At 41.1% G+C, this 15,086-nt stretch overlaps 1 protein-coding gene and 1 non-coding gene across 2 annotated transcripts in view; one reads left to right on the forward strand and one right to left on the reverse strand.

Annotated features, from left to right (window-relative positions):
• Positions 1-15,086, forward strand: part of LOC126237361 (probable ATP-dependent RNA helicase DDX46) — a 165,510-nt gene that overhangs the window by 70,020 nt on the left and 80,404 nt on the right. The window contains exon 9 of the mRNA XM_049947429.1: positions 13,731-13,890. Within this exon, the coding sequence (XP_049803386.1) occupies positions 13,731-13,890 (160 nt within the window). The remainder of the gene's footprint in view (positions 1-13,730; positions 13,891-15,086) is intronic.
• On the reverse strand, positions 297-372 carry Trnal-caa (transfer RNA leucine (anticodon CAA)). Its single transcript has one exon. It is a non-coding gene; the product is annotated as a tRNA-Leu (tRNA).

Raw genomic sequence — 15,086 nt, forward strand, 5'->3', positions numbered from 1 at the left:
TGTTTCTCTAGTGCATTCCTATGTACTTCATGTTTTTAAAGAGCTGCCTCCAGTTTTACATTATTGAAAGTGTTCTCCATGTCTATGAATGCAGTGTATGTCTTCCTGTTACCACTCTGTCTTCTGTGTAGAATAATTCCTACTGCTAGGAAAGCTTCTCTAGCTGTCTTTCTGGATGAGAAACCAAACTGAACCTGAGATTTACAGTGTTCAGTTTTCTTTCTAATCCTGATCTTAATTACATTGAACAATGTGGTTGCTGCATGTTACAGAAACTTCTTGGCAAATTAAAACTGTGTGTTGGCTGAGACTCGAACTCAGGACCTTTGCCTTTTGAGGGCAAGTGCTCTACCAACTGAGCTACCCAAGCACAACTCACGACCTGTCCTCAGAGCTTTGCTTGTGCCAATACCTTGTCAGCTTCCAAAAATCACAGAAGTTCTCCTGCAAAAAATGAAGGACTAGCACTCCTGGAAGCCACAACCTGGGGAATATTTCCAGAATTAAATTATCACTCTGCAGCGAAACATGCGCTTGGGTAGCTCAGTCGGTAGAGCAGTTTCTTGTGAAAGGCAAAGTCCTGACTTTGTGTTTCAGTCTGGCACACAGTTTCAATCTGCCAGGAAGTTTCACAGTGCAGAGTGACAATTTCATCTTGGATCCCTTCAGAATTTCTGCTGATATATGATGTTGTACTGTTGCTTTCTCGTCCTTCAGTTGCTGAGGTGCTGGATCAGATTCTTCTGCTGTGATCATCAGACCTTTATTATTTTCTTTCAGCATCTGCTCAGGTTCTAGGTAGTCTGTGATTTCCAAAACTCTCTCATCACAGTACAAGTCTAGCAAGATATTCCTTCCAGCATTCTGTGATATCTTCATTGTCAATAAGTTGTTGTCCATTATCATTTATCACAGTAGTACTTGTTTTAGGTTTGTATTGCAGTGATTTTATCAAACTAACGCTTCATCTGTTACTACTCCTACATCAGTCTCTATAGCCCCTTATTCTTTGGCCTGTTTACATCTTGTTGCAATGACATTCTTTATTATTGTGTACTGCATATGGCTTTCTTCTGTATTTATCCTCTTACACTGGTTTAATTGCTATATGAGGTTGAGTATTTCTTCAGTAATCCAATATTGTCTTGGTTCTGGTTGCCTGTTTCCTAAAGTTCTTTTTGTTTCCTTGAAGATTCCTTGTTTCATGCCAGTCCATATAACTGTTCCCATGAATTCATTTCTATTTTTGTTTGTTCATTTTTTTTACAATTTTATCTTACTTTGTTCGTTCTTACCGTCTTTTTAAATTCCAAACTGCAATTTGCTTTCTCAAGTGCATGGTCACGGTCTATTTCAGCACTAGGGTGGCTTAATTTGATTTTATTTCCATACCTAGCTTTGACCAATGTGTAGACAGTATTGGTATCTTTGTATATCACTGGGATTTCTTGTGTACGGCTTCTTCTCATAGGACTAAGTGAGGTGGCACAGTGCTTCGCACTCTGGACTCGCATTTGGGAGTATGTCTGTTCAAATCTATGCCCAGCCATCCAGGTGTACCTTTTCCATGATTTCCCTAAACCACGCCAGGTAAACTCTGGGAAGGTTCTTTTGAGAGGGGAGTGCTGATTTCCTTCCCCATCTGTGAAACAATCAGTTTGTGGTCTACCTCTAATGACCTCATTGTCGGTTGGATATTAAATCCTGATTTTATTTTTTCTTCTCAAAGGCATTTCAAATGTGGCACTAGTCATTACCATAGCATACTGTTCACAAAGATCTACTTGCTATTCGCCTCAGCTGTTTCTCTTTCCTGGTCTGTTCCTATTCTGTCTGAGTTTGATGGTTGGGTTAAAGGCATCTCAATAGGTGGAAGTACTTTAACAACCTCTGATTTGTTGGTGGCACAGTGCTTGTAGCCAACAGCAAAGATGCACTTGCTGAGCTACTAACAAAAGTAGAGGACATTAGTCTGTCACATTGATTAGACATCAGTCTCAGCAAGTACAAAATCATGATGATTGACTGAGGAGCACAGATCCAGCTCGTAGCTTGATTAAAGGAACTGGAAGTTATGTGCGTTCTTTCATCTATCTCGGTTCAACCACCTGCGACACAGGAAGCTGTGAAGATGAGATAAGAAGATGGATGATGCTAGGATGATTGGCTATGAAGAAGCAGCAGCTCACAAAGATCTGGCAGAACAGAACGATAATGAACAGCAGTAAGGTCCACCTTGTTGAAACACTCGTGTTTTTCGTCTTCTTTTGCAGTTGCAAAATATGGCCTTCGAAGCAAGAGATAAGCATTGTACTGATGCATTTGAACTTTTGTGCTGGCATATGTTGTTACACATAAAATAGACCAAAAGAAGAACAAATGTGTCCATTAATGAGCTACTGAATATTTCCTGGGGCCTTTCTTCTCATCTCTGACAAAAAATTTTCCTTTTCTTTGGCCATATTGTGAGAAGAGATGGAGAATGTAGAGAAAATAATCATGGAAGAAAAGATCAACAGAAAGAGACTGAGGGGGAAAGCAGCTAGTAGGTGTATAGATCAAATAAAGGTCTTTGGACTACCTCTTCAGCTGATTCTAAGAGAAGCTGGTAACTGTCTGGGATGGAGACACTTGCTCCATGGGATCATGATGCTCAGCAATAATAATGACAACTTGTGATGATGTGGTGATGACAGCATTGAAATTTCCCATAATAACCACATTGTCCTTGTCAGCTATTAATTTCAGTACATCATCAATACACTTGCGTAGTTCTGGAAGTTGTTCTCTTCACAGTTTAATGTTGGAAAGTACTCTTGTACAGTAGTCATGTCCATAGGTCTGCATTGATCTTCGCCACAAATATTATGTTATTTACATGACATGTGTTCTCAATCTTTTTTGCTCAGTTTCTTCTAGGAATCAACCCCATGCCATGTTGACCAGGCAGTATCACTGGACTGTAGATTATCTTACAGGAATCACTAATGAAATCACTGCTTCCTTGGCACTGTATTTCACGTCAGTATCATAAGCTGCTATTACCTCTTCTACTGTTCCTATTCTTGTTAGTTTTCTAATGTTTCAAGTTGTGATTCCCCTCTTGCAGTATACTCAGCTTTGCAACTGTTTGTAAGAACTGTAATTCATACAAGACTGATGCCAGAGAGAAGACTTGCAGCTCCACAAGTATGCAGTCTCGCATAATGATCTGCTGAGAACTGAACTGACATGATCCTGTGACAACTCCAGCAATAGCCTTTGTATTGGTACATGCCATACAGGATATTTAAGAAGGAATAGTAAATATTTTAGGAGATGGTAGTGTAGACTAATTCGAATAAAACATTCCACATTGTGTGTCTTGAGTTTGTTTGGTTACAGAGATAGAGCTGGTTACAGAGCTAAGTTTTCAGTAGCTATAGATTTATGTATCAGTTGTCATTTTTTGCTTTGAAGTTCAAGCCGTGCAGCTGTGTATGAGTTTACATAATTGAATTTTTAAATTGTGATTATTGTTTGTTGATCAATTCTATTGTACTGTTTAAGCATACTTCACATACACTCCTGGAAATGGAAATAAGAACACCGTGAATTCATTGTCCCAGGAAGGCGAAACTTTATTGACACATTCCTGGGGTCAGATACATCACATGATCACACTGACAGAACCACAGGCACATAGACACAGGCAACAGAGCATGCACAATGTCGGCACTAGTACAGTGTATATCCACCTTTCGCAGCAATGCAGGCTGCTATTCTCCCATGGAGAAGATCGTAGAGATGCTGGATGTAGTCCTGTGGAACGGCTTGCCATGCCATTTCCACCTGGCGCCTCAGTTGGACCAGCGTTCGTGCTGGACGTGCAGACCGCGTGAGACGACGCTTCATCCAGTCCCAAACATGCTCAATGGGGGACAGATCCGGAGATCTTGCTGGCCAGGGTAGTTGACTTACACCTTCTAGAGCACGTTGGGTGGCACGGGATACATGCGGACGTGCATTGTCCTGTTGGAACAGCAAGTTCCCTTGCCGGTCTAGGAATGGTAGAACCATGTGTTCGATGACGGTTTGGATGTACCGTGCACTATTCAGTGTCCCCTCGACGATCACCAGTGGTGTACGGCCAGTGTAGGAGATCGCTGCCCACACCATGATGCCGGGTGTTGGCCCTGTGTGCCTCGGTCGTATGCAGTCCTGATTGTGGCGCTCACCTGCACGGCGCCAAACAGGCATACGACCATCATTGGCACCAAGGCAGAAGCGACTCTCATCGCTGAAGACGACACGTCTCCATTCGTCCCTCCATTCACGCCTGTCGCGACACCACTGGAGGCGGGCTGCACGATGTTGGGGCGTGAGCGGAAGACGGCCTAACGGTGTGCGGGACTGTAGCCCAGCTTCATGGAGACGGTTGCGAATGGTCCTCGCCGATACCCCAGGAGCAACAGTGTCCCTAATTTGCTGGGAAGTGGCGGTGCGGTCCCCTACGGCACTGCGTAGGATCCTACGGTCTTGGCGTGCATCCGTGCGTCGCTGCGGTCCGGTCCCAGGTCGACGGGCACGTGCACCTTCCGCCGACCACTGGCGACAACATCGATGTACTGTGGAGACCTCACGCCCCACGTGTTGAGCAATTCGGCGGTACGTCCACCCGGCCTCCCGCATGCCCACTATACGCCCTCGCTCAAAGTCCGTCAACTGCACATACGGTTCACGTCCACGCTGTAGCGGCATGCTACCAGTGTTAAAGACTGCGATGGAGCTCCGTATGCCACGGCAAACTGGCTGCCACTGACGGCGGCGGTGCACAAATGCTGCGCAGCTAGCGCCATTCGACGGCCAACACCGCGGTTCCTGGTGTGTCCGCTGTGCCGTGCGTGTGATCATTGCTTGTACAGCCCTCTCGCAGTGTCCGGAGCAAGTATGGTGGGTCTGACACACCGGTGTCAATGTGTTCTTTTTTCCATTTCCAGGAGTGTATTTACAAATGCTGAGTGTGCTGGTGTGTTATTCACCTACAAGTTTTGTAATGGAAATTCTGCTGCTGCTTGGACAGTGTGTTAACTGCCAGGTACTGAATAAGGGTGATCACTTCTGTTTTCACTAAATTAGTGAGACTGGTGCAGTTGTATTTTGTCATTCACTAATACAAACGGATGAGTAATTCACTTAGTACTGTTTATTGATGAAACCATCGTCAGTCATGATGGTATCAACAACACTCACAACTCACTTAAGTGGTAAAAAAAAAAAAATAGTCTTTGTGTAGAGACATTTTCAGAAACACTTTTCTGTGAATGTTTTGTGTGCTGTGATAGACAATCAGTTGATTGGGCTCATCATGCAACCAAATTGTCGTAGCAGAATCCCAGTATCTAGATTTTCTTGAAAACAAACTTGCAGTGTTTTTGGAAGACATTTTATTGGCAACAAGGATGAATACATTCTTCCAATGTGATTGGGCCCTTACGCTTTCTAGTCATCAGGTGACACATCATCTAAATGTAATGTTCCTCACAGTAAGGATATGTCAACAAAAATAATCAATTTTTGAGAATATAAGTAATTGAATAAATAAAAAATCTACTCACCAAATGACACCAGGAGAACACACATTAAAATGTAGTATGGTTTGCTAGCTTTCGGTGCCAGTGATTCCTTCTTCTGGCAGAATGGTTGAAGGGGAAGGAAGAGGGGTAAAGGAAAAGGACTGGTGTGGTTTAGGAAAAATGCTAGAGTTTGGGAAAGCCACCCAAAATAGCAGGTCAGGGGACAGTTATCAAATTGGATGAGAAGGAAAGACTGATTGTTGGGGACTGCAGCAGGTGAGATTTGAAAACCTCAGAGTTCAAAGGTGGAAGATGGGTAATACACAAGGCAGAGATTACTGCTAAAATATCGTGCCCGAGTTAATAAGAGCAAAAGGCTAAGGGCATTGTATATGATAGAGTGGGTGGGGGACAGTGGGAGATAGACGGGTCAGAAAATAAAAGATGTGGAAAACTAAAAGTGAGTGAATAAAGGAATAGTCACTATGAAGAAATGCAGAGACCAAAGAAATTAATGTACATTAAGGCCAGACGGGTGGCGAGGACCAAGGACATGTTGTAGTGCCAGTTTCCACCTATGGAGTTCTGAGAAACTGGGTGTCTGGGGGCAAGAACCCAGATGGCATGTTTGGTGAAACAGACACGTAGGTCATGACTGTCATATGGTAGAGTGTACTCTGCAACAGGATATTGTGTGTTACCAATATACATACTCTGCCTATGCCCATTCATCCTAACTGAAAACTTGTCATTAGTCATGCCTATGTAAAAGACTGAACAGTGTTCACCTATCAAACAGTGTTTACATAATAGCTGGTATATGACAAGTATCATTTCAGAGGCGGTTGTTTTGATAGTATACATTTTGCCAGTTACAAGGCAGGTATAGGTGGTGGTAGGATATAGGGCAAGTCCTGCTGCGGGGACTGTCACAGGGGTAGAAGCCATGGGGTGAGGAGATGGGTGCAGAAGGAGTGTAGAGTCTGACATGGATATTGCAGAGATTGGGAGGGTGACAAAAAGCTGTTATCAGTTGGTGGGCAAAGTCTTGGACAGAATGGACTTCATTTTAGGAACTCACAGCCTTGTTGAAGTAGCTAACACATTCAAGACCAGGATAATACTGAGTGACAAGTGGTGTACTACTAAGCTGTTATTTGGAGGGGTCAGCAGTACCAAGATTGGATGTGATGGGCCAGGAAATCTGCTTTCGGACTAGAGTGGTGGTATAATTACACCCAGTGAAGGCTGAGGTGAGAATGGCGGTATATTGCTGTAAAGAGTCTGCATCTGAACAAATGCATTTGCCATGAATGCCAAGGCTGTATGGGAGGGAATGTTTGACATGGAAAAGACGGCAACTGTCAGCATACAAGTACTGTTGTTGGTTAGTAGATATAATGTGAACAGAAGTGTGTAGCTGACTTTCGGTGTGGATGAGGTCAACATCAAGGGAAGGGGCATGGGATTCAGGTTAGGACCTCACCATGAGTCCATATGGCAAAGGCGTTGTCATTGTATCTAAACCAAAATGGGCTGAAGGCTTGTGGGTCCCAGGAAAGCAAGTTCCGAGTGACCCATGAAAAGGTTGACATAGGAAGGAGCCATCCTGGTTCCTGTGGCTGTACCCCTGATCTGTTTTTATGTCTGCCCCTCAAAGGAATAGTAGTTGTTGGTAAGTATCAAGTTGATTGAGGAAGGGTGTAATAGGTTTGGAATCAGGTGGGCACTGACTGAGGAAATGTCCAAAGCAGACAAACCGTGTACATGGGAGATGGTGTAGAGGGAGGTGGTATCAATCGTGACAAGCAAGATGTGTGGTGGGAGTGGGACAGGCACAGATTTCAGACGATGTAGGAAATGGTTGGTATCTTCAAAATAGAAGGAAAATCTTTGTACTATGGATTGCAGATGTTAATCAGCCAAGGCAGATATATGTTCGGTGAATGCTTTGAAGCCAACAGCTATGGGACAGCCAATGTGAATGGGTTTGTGGAACTTAGGAAGAAGGTAAAAGATGGGGGTGCATGCTTTGGGTGGGGTGAGAAGTTCTATGGATAGAGGTTGGTAGTCCTTGTGAGGTGCCTGAGGTCTTAAGGAGGGACTGCAGGTCAGTTTGAAACACCAGGATCTTGATGGAAGATCCTGTATGTAGAGGTGTCAGACAGCTGGTGAACATCTTCACGTACATACTCTCCTCAGTCAAGTAGCACAGCTGGGCAAGTGCAAGAGATTGCTGTATTTGAATTTGTAAAAGAGCCTGGTGTGGGGTATGATTACATACAGAAACAGGTACTTTCAGGATAAAGCCTTTGGGAGCAACTCCAAGGGACAAGCAGGTTTATAGAAACAGAAAGTGAGACCTTAGTGTTGATAGTTCGAAAGCATGTTTTCAAAAGAAATGGATGTAATATCTGATGGGATTCATCATATCAAGAGAGGAGGGTTTGGAGTGTTGGTGATAGTGATAGTGTCAAAAAAGAGAAGCAGAGGGTTGAAAAAGATAGAAGAATGGAAGAAAAGCAAGATTGGGCAAAGTCATACAAAAATAATGATAACAGACAAGGGTTAACAAGACATAATCAATGGGTGAGAATTTCTCACCAGAAAAGTGACCTATATCATACAAAAAAATGATTGGGAAAGAAAAAAAAAAAGTTGCTTGGGAAAGTCATGAAAACAGACAAAATTTTAAAAACTGGTCAAACAGAAAGAGGAAGTCACTGGAGAAAATGTTATCTGCTGTGTTTGGCAAATAAAGTAATGTAGGAGATGACAGTAAAGGCAGTCACAGCAGTTTGTTGAAAAACAAACATACAGTGACACGAAAGAGTTACATATAAGTAAGTTAAATTCTGAAAAGGAAAGTGTAGCTGCCAAATTTGCAAACAAATTGGCAAATGATAATCAGGAGAAGGCTCCACAGTGTTATGAACCATAAACAAATTGTTGTATGCAAATTTGTAAATAACAGTGGACCCATCTAAATGCTCGGAAATCAGTACTAGAAAAGATGTAGGAGCAAGATGTTGGTTAACATAGATGGTACAGGTAAGTAAATTAGTGGACTAGTACAAAAGGTAGAAAACGTACAATAGTTTGAACAAGATGGATGACAACAAAGACTGACAAGAGGGGTCACATAAGAAGGAATGATGACCACATGGGCTAATCAAACAAAAATAATCAAGTTTTGAAAATATAAGTAACTGAATAGGTAAAAAAATCTACTCACCAAGAGGCAGCAAGAGAACCCACATATAAAAGGTATTATAGTTTGCTAGCTTTTGGAGCCAGTTGAAGGAGAAGGGGAAGGAAGAGGGGTGAAGGAAAAGGACTGGTGATGTTTCGGAAAGGGGGTGGAGTTCCGAAAAGTCACCCAGAACCCTGGGTCAGGGAAGACTTACTGGACAGGATGAGAAGGAAAGACTGATTATTGGGGACTACAGCGGGCGAGATTTGAAAATCTGAGAGCTTAAAAGTGGAAGATATGGTAACATGCAAGACAGAGATTACTGCTGAAACACCATACATGAGTTAATAAGAGCAACAGTCTAAGTGTGTTGCATGTGATAGACGTGGGAAAGGGACAGTGAAAAAATATAGACAGGTCAGATAATGAAAAATGTAGAAAACTCAAAGTGAGTGAAGGAAGGAATAGTTACTACAAAGACATGCTGAGACCGAAAAAATTAACATAAATTAAGGCCAGACAGGTGGTGAGAACCGAGGATATGTTGTAGCACCGTTTCACATCGACAGAGTTCTGAGAAACTGGTGTCTAGGGAAAGAATCCAATTATGTAAACACTGTTGGCATTTTACATGTGCATGACTACCAGCAAGTTATCATTTAGGATGAATGGGCATAGCAGAGTGTGTATACTGGCAACACACAATATCCTGTTGCAGCTCATGCTCTACAACATGACAGTTGTGACCTCAGTGCCTGTTTCAGCACTCAGATGCCAGACACCAGTTTCTCAGAACTTCGCAGGTGGGAACTGGTGCTACAAGATGATCTTACCACCCATCTGGCCTTAATTTATGTTAATTTCTTTGGTCAGCATTTCTTCATAGTAACTATTCCTTTCTTCTCTCCCTTAGTTTTCCGCATCTTGCATTTTCTGACCTGTCTGTTTTTTGCTGTCCCCTTCCAACTTCTATCACATGCAATTCCCTTAGAATTTTGCTCATATTAACTCATACATGATGTTTTACTGGTAATCTCCATCATGCGTATTACCTTTAAACTCTCAGGTTTTCAAATCTCGCCCTCTGCAGTCCCCAACAATAAGTCTTTCCTTCTTATCCTGTCTAGTAAGTCTCCCCTCTGGGTGACTTTTGTGAACTCTAGCCTTTCTCCTAAACCACACCAGTACTTTTCCTTTACCCCTATTCCTTCCCCTTCAGTCCGTCTGCCAGAGGAAAGAGTGGCTGGCTCACAGTACGGGTAGGCAGAAATAACCGTCTTTTGGCCACCAAGGCCACCAGACCTAACCTCTTTAGAATTTGCTTCTGGGGATAATTTACGTGAGAGGATTGTTGAAAGATAAGTCTACAAAGGAAAACTAAACACATGAGATGAACTTATTGTTCTGATCATGATTGGGCTGCCCCCATAAAAGAATGCCAAGATGATCTCAGAAGAAATGGTTCAAATGGCTCTGAGCACTATGGGACTCAACATCTTAGGTCATAAGTCCCATAGAACTTAGAACTACTGAAACCTAACTAACATAAGGACATCACACACACCCATGCCCGAGGCAGGATTCGAACCTGCGACCGTAGCAGTCCCGCGGTTCCGGACTGCAGCGCCAGAACCGCTAGACCACCGCGGCCGGCTAATCTCAGAAGATCAACACACATGTTGTCTAGATAATTTGAGAGTGCATTTAAGTCTTCAGTCAAATGTACAAAAATCAACCTTGAACTTAATCATTTCCTTTTGCGTAACACCTTCTGTGAGTGTTTGGTGTACATTCTAACAGTCCTACCTGTGCAGCCAATAAAAATGGACGTATATTATATGGAATGTTTTATTCTAATTAGTCTGTACTACCATCTCCTAAAACATTTACCATTCCTCCTGAAACACCTTGTGTACATTGATTTCTAGTGTAGTATTGGGAATCACAAGAGGATGTGGTATACTTGGAAAAGGCCAGCAGGTACAAGAAGATTTCAGTTATTTACATCATGGTCAGGCAGAGATTCCAAAATCAGATATTGGATTGTAAGACATACCAAGGAGCAAATATAGACTGAGATCAAAATTTAGCTGTGACAAAGAGTAGGCAAAAGTTCAAGAGATTAGTTAGGAAGATTCAATGTGCAAAGAAGTGGGATAAAGAAATACTAAGGAATGAAGAGAGAGACTTGAAGCTTCAATGCTGTAGATACTGTGATAAGGCATAGCTCAGTAAACAATTCAGTTGAAGGGGAATGGAGATATCTAAAAAGGTCAATCACAGAATTTGGAAAGAAAAACAGAGGTACAAAGAAGGTAACTGTGAGTAAACTGTGGGTAACAGAAGAAGCACTCCAGTTGAGCAGTGAAAGAAGGAGGTGCAAAAAATGCTTAGGGAAATTCAGTAATACAGACATACAAGTGACTTAGGAATGAAATAAATAGGAAATGTAGGGAAGCTAGGGCAAAATGACTGCAAGAAAACTGCGAAGAAATCTAAAAAACAAATGATTGTCAGGAGGACTGACTCAGAATATAGAAAAATCAAAACAACCTTTGGTGAAATTGAAAACAAGGATGATGACAGTGCAGTGGAATTCCACTGTTAATGTAGGGGATTGGATAGATGAAAAGAGTACATTGAAGGCATCTGTGAAAGAGAAGACTTACATGATGTGATAGAAGAAGAAACAGCAGTCAATGTAGAAGAGATAGGGGATCCAGTATTAGAATCAGAATTAAAAAGAGATTTGAAAGACTGAATATCAAATAAGGCAGGAGGGATAGATGACATTCCATCAAAATTTCTAAACTTATTGGGGAAGTGGCAACAAAACAGCTATTTACATTGGTGGGTAGAATGTACGACTCTGGTGATATACCATTTGACGTTTGGAGAAACGTCACCCACAAAATTCCGAAGATAGCAAGAGCTGACAAATGTGAGAATTATTGCATAATCAGCTTAGCAGCTCATGGACCCAAGTTGCTGACGAGAATAATATACACAGGAATGGAAAAGAAAATTGATGATGTGTTAGATGACTATCAGTTTGGCTTTAGGAAAGATAAAGGCACCAGAGAGGCAATCCTGACATTGCAGTTGGTAATGAAAGCAAGACTAAAGGGAAATCAAAACATGTTAATAGGATTTGTCGACTTGGAAAAAGCATTCAACAATGTCAGATGGCACAAGATGTTTGAAATTCTGAGAAAAACAGGGGTAAACTTTATGAAACAGGTAATATACAGTATATACAAGAACCAAGAGGGAACAATAAGAGTGGAAGACCAAGAACAACGTGCTTGGATGAGAAAGGGTGTAAGACAGGGATGTAGTCTATCAGCTGTTCAATCTGTACATCGAAGAATCAATGATGGAAATAAAAGAAAGGTTCAAGATCAGAATTAAAATTTAAGGGTTAAAGGATAACAGTGATAAGATTCACGGATGACATTGCTATCCTTAGTGAAAGCGAAGAGGAATTACATGATCTGATGAATGGAATGAACAGTCTAATGAATGCAGAATACGGATTGAGAGTAAACCAAAGAAAGCCGAAAGTAATGAGAAGTAGCAGAAATGAGAACAGTGAGAAACTTAACATCAGGATTGGTGATCACTATGGTGATGAAGATAAGGAATTGTGCTAACCAGGCAGAAAAATAACCTATGATGGATGGAGCAAGGCAGACATAAAAAGCAAATTAGCACTAGCAAAAAGGGCATTCCTGTCCAAGAGAAGTCTTCTACTATCAAACACAGACCTTAACTTGAGGAAGAAATTTCTGAGAATATACTTTTGGAGCACAGCATTGTGTGGTAGTGAAACACGGACTGTGGAAAAACTGGTAAAGATTAGGATCAAAGCATTTGGTAATCTTAAGGAAGAATTCAAGTTTTGATACAACAGTGTGTCAGCATTAGAGGGTGAGTGTTATCTGTTGTCCTCTTGATAGTGAATATTGATTAAAAGGTTTACAAGTGCCCATTTTGCACTGATGTGCAGCTTGAAGTCATTGATCTGCAATGAGACAGGGCATATAAATACATTCTAGATTTCTCCAAACATGTCCCTTAGGATCAATTTCCTTGTTAACACAAGTCTCCACACAGCTCCCCTTTCTATTCCCCGAGATGATGGAAGGGGTTCAGTATTCACTACTCACAGGCCTGTGCTCATTGTCTGCTTGTGGAACACGTTTTCTCTGAAGTGCTGCTCTAGAACTTGGTATCTGTCTGATTCACCATGTTGCCAGTGTGGATGCTTTCTCCCAACACCAACAGTATCTCAGCTCTCTTTGTTGTTGTATATCTCCCTCATCACCAATTCCTCCCCTTGTTTCCCCAGCTGGTTTCCACTGTTCCACATATATTTAAGTATTATGCTGTGTCTTCTCTTCGTATCTACTCTTATCCATGTCCTTATTTTTTTCCTTCTTCTTCTTCTTCTTCTTCTCCTCTCTCTCTCTCTCTCTCTCTCTCTCTCTCTCTCTCTCAACATTTCTTTTTCAGTGGCCATTTTTATCTCGTGTATCATTCTTCTTGCAGTACATTGTCCGGTTATTTGTAACCACTTTTGTTATCACCTACAGAATGATTGTCATAGTTATTAATTGTAGAATTTTCATGTAATTTTGTCATTTTCATATTTTTTCCTCCTGAAATTTGTCCTGTGTTAAAATTATATATTTTTTTCTGATGTGGTGTTTAGTGAAACTTGGCCTGCTCTCTTAGAATGATATAAGTGATAAAATTTTAACTCTCTCACTTCTAATACTGAATGTGTTTGGGAATGAGCATATGTCTTTGTATGCTTGTGTTCAGCATATATGTCTCTTGGAATCATTGGGTGAGACTTATCCAGCATTTTAGAGTTATTCGGTTTGATTGAGTAAGCATCTGGCTTTAACAGTACAAACTTAATGAGTTTCAGAAGAATGTTTTATATTAATGAAGACTGTTTTTGTCTTTCTTTTTAGGAATTAGAAGGCATAAAAGTAAAAGGGAAAGGATGTCCAAGGCCTATAAAAACATGGGCACAGTGTGGTGTGAGTAAAAAGGAGTTGGAAATCTTAAAAAAGCAGAATTACGAGAAGCCTACACCAATTCAGGCTCAAGCGATTCCAGCAGTTATGTCAGGTAATATTATGTAGTAGAATCTATTAGTTGATATTCTCATGGGTGAGCACATTACTTTTATCTTTTTCCCATTAAAAAAATGTGTGTGTGTGTGTGTGTGTGTGTGTGTGTGTGTGTGTGTATTAATTATAGGCAGCAACAACGAAGAACAATAATAACAGTAAACAATAACAATAATAATAGGAAACAACAGAATAACTACTACTGTAGTGACTTAACCGGCAGTCTTTCTGCATTTAAAATGTGTATCAAATCCATTATCATTATGAAACGTTGTGATGTAACATCTCTGCCACCCATTGCAAGCTTTGCACTGAAAGTGTTAGTAGAACACCTGAAATAGAAAAATGACAATCGGATAAGTTCTTTCAAAATCTCAGATTTTTAAATTTCTGAACAGTATAATGTCACTTCCCAGTAAGATGTGATTGGTGCTTCAGGCTTTGCTTACTATGATTCAATTGAAATGTGGCCTCTTTATGAAACCTGATACGTGATGGGAGACAGGTGGCTGAAGTCCTGGAATGGAAGAGTAGAGGTCACCAGTATTTTACCATAAAGCCTGTTTGCGATGAGACAGAGAAGGGCAAGTGAGAGGCAGAGCAGAGTGTATATTTTATGTTAACCTATGTCAAATCTGAAAATTGTCCACTCTTATGAAATTAGGAAATAGGTTACATCCATCAGATTGATGGGTTAAACATGCTGTGCCCAACTTTGCCTATGCTGTTCTCTCATTTCTATAATTCACAACACTAACATAATACTCTTTACATATACTCATTTAAGTCATTTAATTTGAGTAACACTAATTGTATCTTAGTCTCATAGTTCAGCAGAAGTTTCATATCTTTGTAATATAAGAGACAACAGAATTTGGCTGAAGTATTTGTAAGCTCTTGGGATCATCGGCATCTCCGCGGCTATTCTGCATATCACACTTAAGTGCCTTGCAGAGGTCTTATTGAGACACCTTCACAATAATTCTGTTATTCCACTCTCAAACAGTGTGCGGAAAAAACGGCCACTTATATCCTTCCATGTGAGCTCCGATTTCCCTTATTTTATTATAATGATCGTCTCTCCCTCTGTAGGCCAGCGTCAACAAAATATTTTCACATCTGGAGGAGAAAGTTGGTGTTTGAAATTTCATGAGAAGATGCCACTGCAGTGAGAAAAGCCTTTGTTTCAATGAT

This window comes from Schistocerca nitens, chromosome 2, assembly GCF_023898315.1.
Source record: "Schistocerca nitens isolate TAMUIC-IGC-003100 chromosome 2, iqSchNite1.1, whole genome shotgun sequence".
Taxonomy (NCBI): domain Eukaryota; kingdom Metazoa; phylum Arthropoda; class Insecta; order Orthoptera; family Acrididae; genus Schistocerca; species Schistocerca nitens.